This window comes from Penicillium bovifimosum, assembly GCF_028826915.1.
Source record: "Penicillium bovifimosum strain IBT 22155 chromosome Unknown utg000010l_segment0_segment0, whole genome shotgun sequence".
NCBI classification, from domain to species: domain Eukaryota; kingdom Fungi; phylum Ascomycota; class Eurotiomycetes; order Eurotiales; family Aspergillaceae; genus Penicillium; species Penicillium bovifimosum.
In genome coordinates this window covers 140,001-154,744 of record NW_026622718.1, presented here as the reverse complement: position 1 = coordinate 154,744, position 14,744 = coordinate 140,001, and the positions used below count along the sequence as shown (strand labels likewise).

General features: G+C 51.9%; 5 protein-coding genes across 5 annotated transcripts; 3 read left to right on the top strand and 2 right to left on the bottom strand.

The window, feature by feature from the left end:
• Window positions 1–930: 930 nt before the first annotated feature.
• Window positions 931–2,534, bottom strand: tim44 (protein translocase subunit TIM44; the record flags this gene model as incomplete). The annotated part of the gene is made up of 2 exons (XM_056671125.1): window positions 931–1,606; window positions 1,666–2,534. The coding sequence occupies 2 exons, from the start codon at window positions 2,532–2,534 to the stop codon at window positions 931–933; spliced, it is 1,545 nt and encodes a 514-aa protein (XP_056516749.1).
• A 335-nt stretch (window positions 2,535–2,869) lies between these two features.
• Window positions 2,870–8,244, top strand: N7515_010381 (putative VPS9 domain protein; the record flags this gene model as incomplete). The annotated part of the gene is made up of 4 exons (XM_056671124.1): window positions 2,870–3,292; window positions 3,360–3,518; window positions 4,272–4,587; window positions 4,655–8,244. The coding sequence occupies 4 exons, from the start codon at window positions 2,870–2,872 to the stop codon at window positions 8,242–8,244; spliced, it is 4,488 nt and encodes a 1,495-aa protein (XP_056516748.1).
• Window positions 8,245–9,475: 1,231 nt separating this feature from the next.
• Window positions 9,476–11,348, top strand: N7515_010380 (uncharacterized protein; the record flags this gene model as incomplete). Its single annotated transcript, XM_056671123.1, has 3 exons — window positions 9,476–9,591; window positions 9,714–10,664; window positions 11,027–11,348. 3 exons carry the CDS (start codon window positions 9,476–9,478, stop codon window positions 11,346–11,348), a joined length of 1,389 nt encoding a protein of 462 aa, XP_056516747.1.
• Window positions 11,349–11,887: 539 nt separating this feature from the next.
• N7515_010379 (DNase I-like protein) lies at window positions 11,888–12,388 on the top strand (the record flags this gene model as incomplete). Its single annotated transcript, XM_056671122.1, has 1 exon — window positions 11,888–12,388. The coding sequence occupies one exon, from the start codon at window positions 11,888–11,890 to the stop codon at window positions 12,386–12,388; it is 501 nt and encodes a 166-aa protein (XP_056516746.1).
• A 1,871-nt stretch (window positions 12,389–14,259) lies between these two features.
• Window positions 14,260–14,682, bottom strand: N7515_010378 (uncharacterized protein; the record flags this gene model as incomplete). The annotated part of the gene is made up of 1 exon (XM_056671121.1): window positions 14,260–14,682. The coding sequence occupies one exon, from the start codon at window positions 14,680–14,682 to the stop codon at window positions 14,260–14,262; it is 423 nt and encodes a 140-aa protein (XP_056516745.1).
• Between the last annotated feature and the right edge of the window lie 62 nt (window positions 14,683–14,744).

The following is a 14,744-nucleotide window of genomic DNA, read 5'->3' as shown; positions in this document are numbered from 1 at the left end:
TCTGGCCACTTGAACGCAACCGCAAAGAGGGAGGAAATGTTCCAGAACTCAGGTCTCAACGTGGCCTCGACCTGCTACCTCAGGCTATAGCGGGACCAGAGACTTCTTTTCTATTGGATCGTCCGTCGTTCGAATTGGATCATCGAGACCATTCCATCTGAGACCCCCATCACTGTGAACACTACCGGCGAGATCTCTTTCTATGCTGGAGTCACCGTAAGAGCTCATTGCCCAGCGCAGCCTCGGCCTAGCTCGACAAGGCCGCAACAAAGGTAAAGGTATGGGCAAAGGAAAGGCAGATTCGGGAGGAGTTTAGATGTCAAGTTCTATGTTGTACGATTGTCAGGTAGGTAGGATGCTCCTACAACTATGTATAGTCAAATGAAGGTGGAAGAAATCTATTCGTATATTTACACGATTTTAAGCATCTGCACGTCTCAGAGACCAGACCAGGTCGGCCCCAACAGAAACCAAAAAGAAAACGAACTGATGCAGTCATACAGGGCGGCGAGGGGAGAGTGAAAATAGAATGCACACAGACGCCAACAGAACACCTCAAGACCCGTGAAGATGGCATCGGATAGAGTCCAACACATGATAGTCTATGGAAAAAGCAATGGAAAAGTTCAAGACTGCGCAAGACCTGCGCTTGGAATACACCAAGCAGCTAGTAGTCCGACAGAATAAAGCATTAATACATGAAGAAAGGAAATTCTGTTTCACCAGCGAAGGCACGGAGTCACAGTCACTGGAACAGGCATAACCGTAACAGGCGCCAGGATCCACCTGGCTTGATATCAAATAGTCGTATTGTACAGTTGAGATGGATAGGAGTTCAGATGCAAGAGAAGGGTCCATGTGACGATATACCGACGAGAAGATGGAGAATGATCAGCAATGTATAGGCTGGAAACCGATCATGTTGTGCTCTTAGATGTAGTCACGGGCAGCCTTCTGCAGCTCGATCAATCTCCAGCCCCGGGTTTCAGGGTTGTTGACCTCATCGGGAATCCGAGTGAGTCCGATGGCGTAGGTGACGAGCTGCACCTTGTCATCCGTGCCAGCGGCCAGCTCGCCGGTCTTGATCTTGCGGTAGACGTGGATTTCCTGGGTCCGGCAGGTGACAACAAAGACGGGAATGTCACCAGGGTCCAAGATACGGGCGTGAGAAATGTCCACACCGCGGATGTCCAGGATGCGACCGTCCGACTTCAAACCGGCAGTGGTGTATTGCTTCGCGAGGGCAGCATAAACGTGGAATTGAGCATCTGAGAGCCAAAGCTTGAGGGTCTCGACATCTCCCTTAACGTAAGCGTCGAGAACTTCCGGCAACATGTAATCGCGCATTTCGCGTAGGAAAGGTTCCATCTGGAAGTTAGGATCGATCTCCCGGAATTTCTTGATCACCTGGGCGGTCTCATTCTCAGCGAAGAAGCCGGCGACGCGATCCGAGATGCTCCGGGCCGTGCTGATGAGGGGATTCTCGGACTCGTTGTAGTTCTCTTTGATTGAGAAAAGCTTCTGCATCATGGGGTTGGAGTCCTTGAACTCTCGCCAGGAGTCCTTCCATGCGGAATCCTTGTGAAGAGTGATGTTGGTACCGGCACTGGAGACACGAATCAGTCAGACATGTTAAACTTGAGGGATGTTCTCAACGAAACTTACTTGGGATCCTCAACGCGCTGCTCCACGCGATGGAACTTGCCAGACTTGAGCTCCTGTTGCTCCCGAAGCTGCCGCTGTCTGCGACGCTCCTCCTTTTCCACCCAGCCGCCGTAACGGGAGCTGCTGCCATCATCGATGGCTTCCTTCACACTCTTGTATGCTTCGGTTTGGCGAACAGGCCTGGTGGCTTTCTCGAGGCCTTCTCCGGTTGCGTTGACACCCTTGCGAACGCCCTTGACCACGCTGGTGTTCCAAGTCCAAGCCGCTCCCTTTCCAATGACTTGACCGGTAGTCTTCAAGGCCGTGGAAGTTTTGGATGTGGTAGCATTGGATGCAGCCTCGTAAGCCGCGCGCGCACGTCTGACATTCTCGTTTTCGGTGAATTGGTGAGCCGACGATGCCAACGCTTTTGTGGACTCTTCCCATTCCTTGGAAGCTTTGAACTCGGACTGCAAGGTCTCACGGAAGACTTGCCAAGGAGACTTGTCTCCATGGGGTGGTGGCGGAGCCTTCTCTTCTTGCTTTTCCTTTCCTTCCTCCTTGGAATCCTCGTGCTTTGACTCGGATTCAGCGTCCTTGTCCTGTTTTCCCTCCTGTTGCTTTTGCTGTTGTTGCTGTTGCCAAAAGGAGGTTGCGACATGGAAAGACCGAGTCAAAGGGAGGGCGGCGAATGGCGAGATGAGTTGGGGGACTGAGTGAGAAGGGGATTGAAGAATAGCTCGGTGGCTCTTAGTGGAAAGTAAATGCGTCTGAGCTGAGACAGTCGAGTAAGATCCGATGTGAGCAGACAGTCGGGAGGAAGCTCTGAGAGTCGGTGTCTGGGACCGCAAGGAAGCGACTCGTGTCGCCGACATCTTGGTCAGAATCATGCTCTGGAGCGTAGACTGCAACGAATAATGGGTTGTAATTGGGAATGATGGTAGAGATAAGATGGTTTCCAGCCCAGCCTGGACGCGATATGAAGAGGGTGTGATGGAGAGAGGCGAAAGATCTCGGGGAAGGGAAAAAGTGCTGGTGCCAAGACTTCGAAAAACTTCCAGCGTTTCCCTTCGGTCCGACAACGGCTCTACACCACCTGCACTTTGTGGTCAATTCGGCACTCTGCATTGGTGGATTGTTCTCAATTCCAAGACAATTTGCATTCTCTTACCTACCTTCTCGTTTAATCCCCTTTCTTCGAGGTCTGAAGACCTCCATCGCCGCGATGAGCTCCTTCACCATGAACACGTTGACGAAGGCATTGCCCTCAGTGTGCCGTCAGACCCCATCTAGGGTCTATAGCTTGAGCATCACACGTCCTTTTTCCTCCGCAAGCGCCCAGCGCAGTATCCGGTCTGCGCACAACGATGGCGGCGACATTGAGAGGCAGATGCTGAATCGAGATGCGGAGACACCTTCTGATTCCTCCTCGCCGCTGTCTGCAATCACACGCATGATGCAGGGCGAGAGATCAGGCACATCCTCCTCTCGCGGCCCCTCTGGCTACTCCCGAATGGCAGAGAGCCTCGAGGCCGACATGATCAAAAACCCCTACGCCGACCGAGCTCCCCCCCCACCACCTGCACGTCTACTGCCACAAGCACAACACAATCCTCACCTTGACCCGACCAAATGGCAACCCCCTTCTGTCCATTGGATGTGGCCAGATTGGTTTCCGCAAAGCTGGTCGCTCCGGGTTTGACCCGGCCTATCAGCTCTCCGCTCACTTCATGAGTCAGATCCAGGAAAAGGGCTTCCTGTTGGAGATCGAGCGCCTGGAGGTGGTATACCGTGGGTTTGGAAAGGGTCGCGAAGCATTCACAAAGGTGCTTTTGGGCAATGAGGGACGACACATTCGAGGACTTGTTGCGCGAGTGAGTGACTCTACCCGGTTGAAGTTCGGTGGTACTCGTAGCAGACACGAGCGTAGACTGGGTTGAGTTCTTCAGTTGGAAGTGGGATCTTACTTCTATCTTGATTTGGTTACTTGTGTGCTGTGGCGTCGTCCTGGATTGCATCGTGCGAAGCATCCGCAATCTCTTTTGTGCTTTTATCTAGATGGCATGTTGCCATCTACCCTCTGTATATTAGAAATATCATGACTGTGACTACAAACCAGATCCCGTGCATCTTAATCTACCCAATAGGATCGAACAATCAAGCTTGAAGGTCTTGAAGGTCTAGCTCCAGTCGCATTGTAAAGAATTCCATGGCTAGATGGAGGAATTACCTAATGCGGATTAGCGCCTATCACGTTGTCGATCACGTTCTCGATTCACTCTCTCGACACATGCGCTTCTGCTTCAACTCGGATCTTTTGTGCTTTGCCTGTTTTCTTGCGATCTAGCATTGTGATTTTCTTAACTTGGTCCAGATTCCTTTCCCGAAGCCCACCGTGGTGACCGAACATTGAGCTGCTGCCTACTGAACGCGACCTACCCTTCCCCGCGAAATCTTACGCCCCGTATTCCCTGCTGCAGAGATCTGAGACGGACGGCTTGATGATTGCTAGAGTCCTTCGACTGGGCCGTCCAAAACCGTTTGGATGCACCCTTTAAACCCTTTTCTCCGTGCCTTCTTTCGAAGCACTGTTCCGGGCCAGTGTATACCAGTGGAGAATCATGTAGGTGAAGCCTGTGAATGTGTTGACGGATCCGTCGGAGTGGCTAATTGGTGTCGCGTGTGCCCTTCAGGTCTTGCTCGTCCCCACCACAGACTCTCTCATCGGTTCGCGCGACCGGGAGTCCAATCTGCTGTACTCCGATCTTGTCGCGTCGGAGGAGTTTCTAGGAAGCCACGTACTCCGCATCCCTATCCATCCTGGCTCGGCGAATTCGAAAGAGGACAACAATGTGCGAGACAATCGAGGGAAGGCCAAGCAGGTGACAACATTCAACGGAAGAACGGTGATAATTAAAGACAACTCAATATACAGCAACAAAGGTAAGACCCCTCGCTCCTGCATGCGCTCCTCGAGATAGGCCAGCTGACATCAATGATATGAAACCAGGTTTCAAATCCCTGACGCAAGCCCAACTTCTTTCCGACGCGCTCTATACTACTCCATCCAATGAATTGCGCCCATGGCTGATCTACTACATCTCCCGGCCGTTGATCGGAACATACGATCCCGCCAGAGTCATACCAGCAGTCGTCCCTGGGACTGACTCGGAAACTGTACCAAGTGCTGCGGACACAAAATATGGGAATGGAAGTTCAGTTGGGACCCCGCCAAAGCAAGAGATCAGATCCTTTGGCGAACTGCTGGCCAATTTCCCGATGATTGCCAGGCAGATGCACCCGGGCTTGGAGAGATTATTTCAAGAGTTTGGGAAGGAACTGGGAAAACCATTGCCGCCACCTCCTTCGCGATCCCCATCTGCATCCGGCACTGAACGCGCCCACAAGCCCTCCCGCGCCGAGTCTTGGACGGACGAGAGTTCTTCCATCCGTAGCTGGTCGTCACGCAGCAGAGGGCGATTGCCCTTCAACTCCGAAGAATATTTCGAGGATGATGAAGATCTCATGCGTCGCAGCTTGGAAACAGCCGTGACTGCAGCCATTGATCTTTTTCGCCTGGTCGACAAACAGCAATTATCCCTACTTGGTGCGACCACTGACCTCACCGGGCCACTTGTTGAGCGAATGATAGAACGTTATGTCGCGGAACAAGTTCATGAACCGCTTCTTTTCCCTCGTCTTTGTTCGTTCCGCCAACCAGAGGACATGGAGTTGGATTCCCGCATTCGCCAGATGGAGAGCATCGATGTGTCGCAAGTCGGGATATCCGTTGAAGGTGGACGGGAAGGAAAGCGAGAACTGACTCGCCGACTTGGGCGTGGCGTGGAAGAGTTTCGGAAGATCAATGATGCTAGATGTCCTCATGATATGCTGAGTACTCTTCTCGGCACAGTCAAGGTTATATCCTTCCCCGGAAGCTATGATCAGCTGGGTGGCCCGGCATCTGAGAAAGGAACCTCGTCGGTGACCATCAACGCCGACGTTCTGGTTTCATTGCTACTCGTTATTGTCATTCGATCCCAAGTTCGACATCTTCAAGCTCGATTATTGTACATGCAGCACTTTATCTACATCGATGATGTCGATAGCGGCGAAATGGGATATGCTTTGAGCACATTGGAAGCTGTCTTGATGTATCTCGTCACCGATTCCGCGGGACTACGACGTGCCAGCGCTAGGAATAGACGGCTGTGGCAAGCAACAAAAGCGGGCAGAGTGACGGATATGAAATCAATACTGGAACCGAACGAGGATCACGAGTCGATGGACGAGGCGACTCCGCCAGGGCCAGGGCGCAAGTCCGTGTTTTTCCAGACCGACGAAGTCGACGAGCTCGACGATCTTTCTCTTGAGAGCTCTTACGCGGGTCGAACGAATGGCGAGACGTATCAGAATGAAGCTGGGATCGTTGCACCGCCACTGTCTCATGTGTTCCCATTCCAAACCTGGAATGATCACCCACACATCCAAGATTCCAACTCTCATCGTCCGGTGAAGCGGGTCTCGATGGACGTCCGTAGTTTATCGGAATCGTCCGCCACCTCATTTATTTCCAAAACAACACTCGGATCCATAGCCAGCGGCATTGAGGGTGATAGCTCGATTGAGACCTTGACGAAAACCCAGGACCCCGCCGGTCACTCCATACCGATGATGGCAGTGGAGAGAGGTCAATCCGAGGCTTTGAAATACCTGTTGACCCTGGAAGAATACTACCCCCTAGAGGAAATCCTCGAAGACACCAACGCCGACGGGACAACGCTTCTCAATGCCGCGGTGCAACTTGCGCACAAGGAGATAGTCACCATTCTTTTGGACTTCTTGTTCGCAAAAGCAGATACAAGCGTTGTTGCGTCATATTTGACCAAATCAGATGTCCACGGCCGTACCGTTGGCCATTATCTGTTTAGCACTCCCTCCTTGCTAGCGAGACTTGGTCGCATCATCCCATGGCTACAGCGGGATAAGCATGGACAGACACCACTCTTTGCACTATGTCGCTCTTATGATCATCCGGAATACAAAATGATGGTTCAGGCAGCACTGACTGCAGCGCAATTGGCACAAGGCAACAACAAACCACTTCAGCTTGATGATCATATCGATGCGAAGGGGAACACGTTACTGCACATTGTGGGTGACCCTGAGATTACCAGGCGCATATTGCAAGAGAGCGATTGTGATCCAAATGCAACCAATGATAAACGATTCACGCCATTGATGATGGCCAGTAAATATGGACGAGTCGATCAAGTTCGCATTCTATTTTTGGATCCTAGAGTGGACGTTCATATCAAAGAGGCCCGTGGTTTGACGGCCGTGGAACTCGCCAAGGATGATGAGGTGCGAAATCGCATCGACGATCTGATCTTATTGTCCCATCCTCCATCCGCTTGCGGAGATCCTTCAGGTCGGGTCACAACCGTCGTGCGATCGTTCTTTGTCGAGGATGCAACAGTGCGCTTCATTCTCAAATCTGGCGCCCCATTTCCTCCCTCTCAAAATGTAGTGTCATCACGGCCTGGATCAACCACGTACACTGTCACCACCTGTCGCCGCACCTACTCCGACTTCGAGAACCTCGCGAAGTGGCTTGCAGTGGAACATCCAGCATCCTACATGCCATCTCTTTCCGATTTTCGGAATCCTTTCCAAATCCACTCGAAGCCATCACGATCTGTGCTCCATGATCTCCAGGAGAGACTCGATCGGTTCCTTAAGACCCTTCTCACCCACCCAACCTTTTCAACCCACGAAATGCTGTGGGAGTTTTTCCTCGTCCCAGAGCTACAACCAGAGATGGTGGCCGACCGATCACACCGCAAGGCCGCTGTGCTCACCGAGACAATCGCGGACGAGTATGCACCAGTTTCTCTGGAGGGTATGCGCGACACTGAACAGTTTGTCACTCACGCTCAGGACATGGTGCGGGGTGTACACGCTAACACTCGGTCCCTGATTCGCCGGGGCTACGCACTGCAAAACGGAGCATCTGATCTCGCCGATGCAGTGATGATCTGCTCATCTGTTCTTTCCACCCTTCGAGTGCCCACCAACGCACTTCCCATCTCACACGTCGAGGCGTTTGCTCGCTACGCCGCCTACCTCTCCACCTCCCGATCCGATTCTTCCCCCCTCCTCCAGTATTTAGCTGCTCTTTCGTCCATCGACAACACCACCTCGGCAATTCTCACCTCTTTATCCCGGCCACTATCACTCATGTCCTCTCTCTCCTCCACCAATCGTCACATCGCACGCTCTCGCTCCTCTCTTCTGTCGTCTTCCCTCCCCCGCAAATTCAACCTCAACCTGCCCGGCTTCGAGGAGTCTCGCCAGAAGTCCGTCCGCGACCTCGAACAGAAGATTCGAGATGGTGAATCTGAGTCCGCTCGGCTTGCGAAAGAAATTTCCTGGAACAAGGATGTCGTGGTTGGCGAACTCGCTGGCTGGACCTCGTGGCGGGAAAAAGTCGGCCGTGACGCCATTCGCGCCTTTGTTAAGGACACCCTCGTGCGTGAGAAAGAGCGTGGCAAGCGCCTCGAACGGTGTCTGCGTAGTGTGCGCGATATGAAAGGGTGACGATCAAGATGAAGAAGATATCCGCGTAGATCTCATGGACTGATCTTTCTTCCCCTTTTGCCATTTGTTTCCTGTTAGCTTTGCTTTTCTATCTCTCTGTATATCTCATGACGGACATGTGTTCGAATACTTTGCTTTACTCACTCGGGTATGTCCCCTGAGGTGGTGTTATGTCTGGAGCGTCTCGAGCACTGGCATACATGTAGCAAGGCGCAAGGAGGCTTGGTGGATACTTCTTTTTACTTGTCGGCTCAGCCAAATAATGATATTAATGCTCATGAATTTCTCGTCATTTGTAACTAGAAACCAGGTGTGGTGATAGTTAACTAACTAAAGCCATGTGCACAGCCAAGGCATTAGCTAATGTTCACCGTGGTTCTCAGTCCACTCAATCAATCAATCATAAGTTCTGTTGATCTGTTGATCTGTAGGAGCCTAGCTAGTTGCACAAGGGGCTGAGCCCCCAGAGCCATGCTCCTATTGCGGTGATAATCATTGGAGGCGTGTGTGTACAGCCACGCCCGAGGACAGAAGCTTACCGACAAGCGGCTAAAGCCGCCGACAACGGGCAGCAAGGTCATGCCCCCTATCGGCACTCATGTGACCTGAGGCTGACGGTCACCTGTCCACTACTATCCCACAGTGCCACAAAGGGCAAGGGTCATGTGATTGAGGAGGTGATTGTTTGTTCGTGCCTGAGGCACGTACCTGATGAGCATAAAAGCTCCTCTCAGATAGTTGCTTTCTTTCTTTCTCTTTCTCTCTTCACCTTTGATTTTCTGAATAACAGCACTCTTTCCACAAAAGACTTGGCTCATAACAGCTTCATGGATCAGTTTCTTCTCCCTGATTTTCCCATGCCACAAGTTTCGTCGCCTCAACACAGTCATCGACGCATCGTTCTTGACGAATCACAGATTCCCATGACTGTCGCATCAGGGCGGGTGGGTCAAGCACCTCGGCTCGTCCCGCGACCGACCCACTGGTCTCATTAGTACATAGTGCTAGTATCAGCATTCAGCATTCATCTACAGACGTCGAAACCCAGGAATACTGGTCGAAAATCGCGATATATATTTATACCTATATACACATATGGGTGGGTGGATTGAAGGATTGCTTGATCAACAATTATCACAATCCTGGAAAGAGGAGTGGACACCTTTCTTCGTCGTGCAGACGACGTGATGCGCGAAGTGAACCCTTGTCAGAGGTGCCGGGATCACTGATAATGTCCGGCGAGAGGTTATCAAATTCCAAGTTCCTTCCTGGTCCCGACCAGAAGCAGGTAGCCCGCTTGACCAGCGAACTTGCGGAACATGCAGGCGAGGTCAAAACCACCATCGTGTAAGTAGAGATACCCGGTGATAACTAGTCATTACTAATTGTCACTTGTCCCAAGCAAATCTGCGTATGCGTCGCCCATAGAGATGGTCGACGCTTCACGAGGTTCCTTCTCACCGGCGCAGTGGTGGGTGTTGTGACGAGGAAGGCGTACTGAGGGATGGGCTCTCCGGAGGAGATCCTCCCGCCAACCCACCCACCAACCCGCAGGAGGCCCAAACAGCCCCGGAACTAATACCAGAAGATGATGACGTTGACATGGACCCTGTTGAAAAGGCAGGCGTTTTCTCGTTCCGTGCCGGATCTCGACTGGTGCAAAACTCTACCCGCCCGGACTTGCAACTACCTGGTTCGTGGTCAGAAGATGCTGAGGATGCCCGTGTGCGCAAGGAGAAGCTTGCTCGCAAGGCGGAGTCCAAAGAAAAGAAGCTAGCTGGCATGGCTGCAAGACAAGCTGAGGTGGATGCCGCGATAGCCAACGGTGTTCCCCCCGACGAATCGTGTTCCTACTGTGGTGGTCCACACTGGAGGCGTGCGTGCCAAGCCACTCCCGAGGTGAAGGAAGCTTACCGCCAGGGCCTCAAAGCTGCCAAGAAGGCTGCCCGTACCGCCGCAAAGGCTGCAGAAGCAGCAGCAACAGCTAAAACCACTGGGGTGATGCCTCCCCCACAAAAGAAACGGAAAGACCCAGTCGATCCGGAAGCAAAACCGAAGAAAAAGGCACGCCAGGCGGTCATCAATACTGTCGCCGAGGAGTTCAGGAGCGCTACTCTTGAACCTGCAAACCCTGCCCGCTCTCGAACAGGGTCGGTCTCGTCCACCCCAAGTGCAGCTACGTTGACCCCTGGGTCAAAGATACACCAAACGAAACGCTCTAAGATGGCCCAAGAAGGAGGTTCGTTCGACGGTATCCCGCAACGGTTTACCGACGGTAAGTGGATCGTTCTGAAGCCAACCGGCTTCCAACCCCACGAGGACCTGTTCCTTCAAGTGGTGAAGGGTGTCAGCGAGGCCCTCCTCGCCCTCCCCACGCCCGACATGGCCGGACCGAAGCACGTCGAAACGAGAAAGAAACTGTGGATGGTAGAATTGCACTCAATCGATGCCGCCAGGCAGCTGGCCGGTACCGACGTGACCATCAAGTGTCACGAGTTAGTGACATAGGTTTACAACTCAGATGAGAAGAGTCCACAGGGCGGATCTCAGGGATGTGTTAGGATACAGATGACGTAGCATGATTGCATCAGCCCATCATCTTTCACTTGTCTTCATCCTTCTGTTTCTCTTCCACCTTTGATAATCTAGTTTAAATGCTATACTCTTCTTGTTTGAAACGTTATCGGCATCATCATAACATCAAGGACGGCACTGGTAAGCCCCAGAAGATCAAGGTCCAACCTTACTTCACGGGCGGCCCGACCCGTTTCATCACAGACAGAACTGACGCCATCTCCTCCAAGGAAATCGCGTACAAGATAGCGACAATGGTCCCCAAGACCTTCTTCGTGATGGACGAGATGAAGATCGGGAACACCACGGGCCCGAAAAAGAGGATCACCTTCGCGCAACCACCGGGCTTCCAAAAGATCGAGATTGCGTTCGGGGACTACAAGATCAGGTTCTGGCCGGAGGACCTGACTGCGGCATGCCACTCTTGCAAAGGGACCCACGGTCCGACCTGCACACTCTGCCAACGAGTGGACGGGGACGACTGGGACCTGGAGTACTATAGGCTGCCGGACAATTTAGCTAGATTTTAGAAATGAGATCGTTGATCCGAATTTTTTCCCTCAACTGCAGTAGTCTTAAACTCCACGGCAGGTTTAATGAAGTCTACAGGTGGATGAGAGTGGAGGACGTAGATATCCCCCTTGCCCAGGACACTGGGATATGTGCCGCTCAGGCGGAAACGATTAGAAAGGCTTACCCCCTCGTAGACATAGTCATTCCTAATGCTGAAGGTTGCGAACCCAAGGTTTGCATTCTTATAAACAAAGCCAGGGTCTCTTGGGACACTGGATGCGACACGCAGGATGGGCATATTGTTGCCACCGATGGGAACGCTAGGCTGATTGCTGCGGCGGTAAAGTTCAATGGGTTCCCACTGGTGGTGGCGTCCGTATATGCCCCAGCCAAGCCGAACGTACGGGCACAGTGGCTCCAAGCGGTTGGTTCCTTTTTCCTAACAAAACCCCTGTCGCGTCCGGTTGATATGATAGGGGGAGACTGGAACATGGCCACGGGAGCCAAGGACTGAACATCGGGCCGACCACCCTCCGCTCAGGAGGAAGACGCCCTGATGTCACTCTTAATAGGCTTAGGCCATGAGGATACTCACTACGTGGATGGATGGCGACGCCACAACGAGCGACTCGTTGAATTCACGCACACAAATTCTTACCAGGGGCAATCCCGCATAGGCCGGATCTATATCCGGCACGACTGGTACGGGAGAACACGCTTGTGGGGTATGGTCACGCCCTGCCTCAAGACAGATCACCGGGCAGTCTATGCGGAGCTCGACACCCCGAGCAGCATACAATGGGGACCCGGCCGGTGGAGGCTGAACCCTACTACATTGGATAACCACAGGATAAGCGGCGTGTGCAAGGCCCTGATCAAGGAATTGGCACTCTCCGAAGGAGCCACCTTCGATGATTGGATCAAAGCCAAAGCGGTCCTAGCGGCCATGTTGGCGCGAAATATCCAAGAACAAGAAGCGAAGGGCGGCAGCGAAGTCAACAGCCCTAAGGTTGGAAAGGAAACGACTCAGGCTAACTGGCAAGCGCACGGTACTTAGCAAGGACCTGGAATTGGAAAGTGCTATCAAGGCCCTAAGCCTCAGGGAAAGGTGTTTGGACTCCTGCTTTGTGCTGGAGTCGGTGTGGAGCGGCAGAACGCCCACATGGTTTGCTATTTAGTCTCTCAGTTCGTAGGATAGAAATCCAACTCTCTTCGCTTCCCTCCTGGTCTCCATCTCAACAGATTATGAGACTCCTCTTTTTCCCCTTTGCTTAATCAAAAAGTTATCATCAAAATTATCAAAAATCATCTGTCTTACCAGTCTTCAGAGAGTTCACTGGTCAAGACAACCCAGAACGGCATAGGGCGGGTCGATCCCTAAACTATAGCCAATCACGAGGAGGACAACTCCACTTTCAACAACGGATATCATCTCGGATAACGATTTGAACCCGCATTTCCATCATGGAGCCAGCACCGGATAACGGAGAAGGGCCAAGCACCGCCGGAGCACGCGATAGTCGATACCCAACGGACACGTGGCTACCAACCTAACCAAGATCTGAGAACGGTGAACGATGAAGACGATGACAACTGGGATAACCTTGTCGATACTTCAATCCAAGTTCCAACCCAAAGCTCCGATCTACCCGATTCAGACAAGGTCGTGCTATATGCAATCGAACCACAACTGGAAAACAAAGCCGACTTCGACCGATGGGAAGACATTGTTCTGCGTGAACTCCATGGTCTACGTCTACACAACTTAATCAACAAGAAAATCAGCCGCCCAAAGAAGAACTCACCGGGTTCGCGGAGATGGTTCGAACTTACCCAACAAGTTGGTGCGTGGATCGCACGCAGCATTGACCCTAAACTTCTCCATGCCATGGGACTCAAGAGAGGGCAAAATCGTGCAGCGGATGATATGATGGCCATAATCAGGAAACATCTCAACTCTCAAGGGAAGTGGACACCGGGACATCGTGACCGCTCTCGACATCCTCATGAGGACAGAACCAAAAGACTTTAACACTGTTCAGGAGTTTGTGATGGCTGTTCGAGACCGCTACAAAGATATGGATGATATCGACACTGGTGTCCCTGCCTACATTCCGCTAAGCATAATCATCAAAAGACTGGGAACCGAAGTCCCAGCCATGAAGGGTTTCCTTGATGTCAAAGACAATGAGTTCAAGGAGATGAAACATCCAATTACGGAACTGACCATGGAAAAGTTCTATGCTTTCGCGGTTGGCGTGAAACAATGCGCTTCGATTTGCCAAGTCTGCATGGTTCGCAGTCAAAATATTCACTGCTGACCTCTTGTCCCAGTTGATCCTTGTTGATGCGGGCTTTGTAACTTCCAGCGTGTCCTAGGCGCCGATGAGCTGTTTCAGCCGTAGTGCTAGAATATAGCACCGCGCTAAGCGCCACTGGGTTAGGTTCAGTTCCCAGCTCAATGAAGGTGACGTTGGCAGCTTCGAAGGCGTATCCGACTGTTCGATTATCCTGGGATAGAGTCATGTCCGTGGGATTCCATGTGACACCTTGGGATTGTTACCAGCCAAATCCTTTAGATAAAAGAGTGCATTCAGACGAAACAACAACTATGAGAAAAGAAAAGAAAGAGAACAAGAAAGAATCCGCAGAAGACTTTTTATCTCTTCTCCCAGTCACAGGACATGTCCTCTTCCTCCTCAAGTCACAGGTTCTCACAGCTCTCGTATCACACACACTCACCACCCATCATGTGACGCCTGACTCCTGAGCCCTGATCGCCACAGGGATTTCCTGAGACTGATCAGACTGACGATGTTGAACTTGTTCCCTAGTTTGTATTCACAGTGAATCCTCAAGTTGTGTGTCGATCCATCAGGTTTTCTCAAAGGTAAAATAACATCACCATGTGCATCAGCGGTGGTTGCACTACCATTGCTCGTGTCCCATTTCGGTCCCTGACCAGGTAGGTAAGAAATGAATGTTGACATCAGATTCCTGTTGGTGCAGATGTTCCATGAAGCACCCGAAATCAAGAATCCAGTCTTCGCCTTGTTTCCGCGTCCTGCTCTGGTTGCAGTGGTTGGCTATAGCCACCATAGTGATATTTTCGTCGGCCTGGATAGCCATTCCCGGAAATTCGTACCTATCGTCAGTGGTTGAGGTTGTATCGACCGCGCTGAAATTGGTCTGCTTGGTTCGTTGTCTTGGTTGACCCGACACTTGTTTTGCCTTGTTCTCCTTGAACTGTGTCTGGTTGCGCCACTTGTAGCACCATAACGAAGACTGGATTCTTGATTCGGGTGCTTCATGGAACATCTGCACCAACAGGAATCTGATGTCAACATTCATTTCTTACCCACCTGGTCAAGGACCGAAATGGGACACGAGCAATGGTAGTGCAACCACCGCTG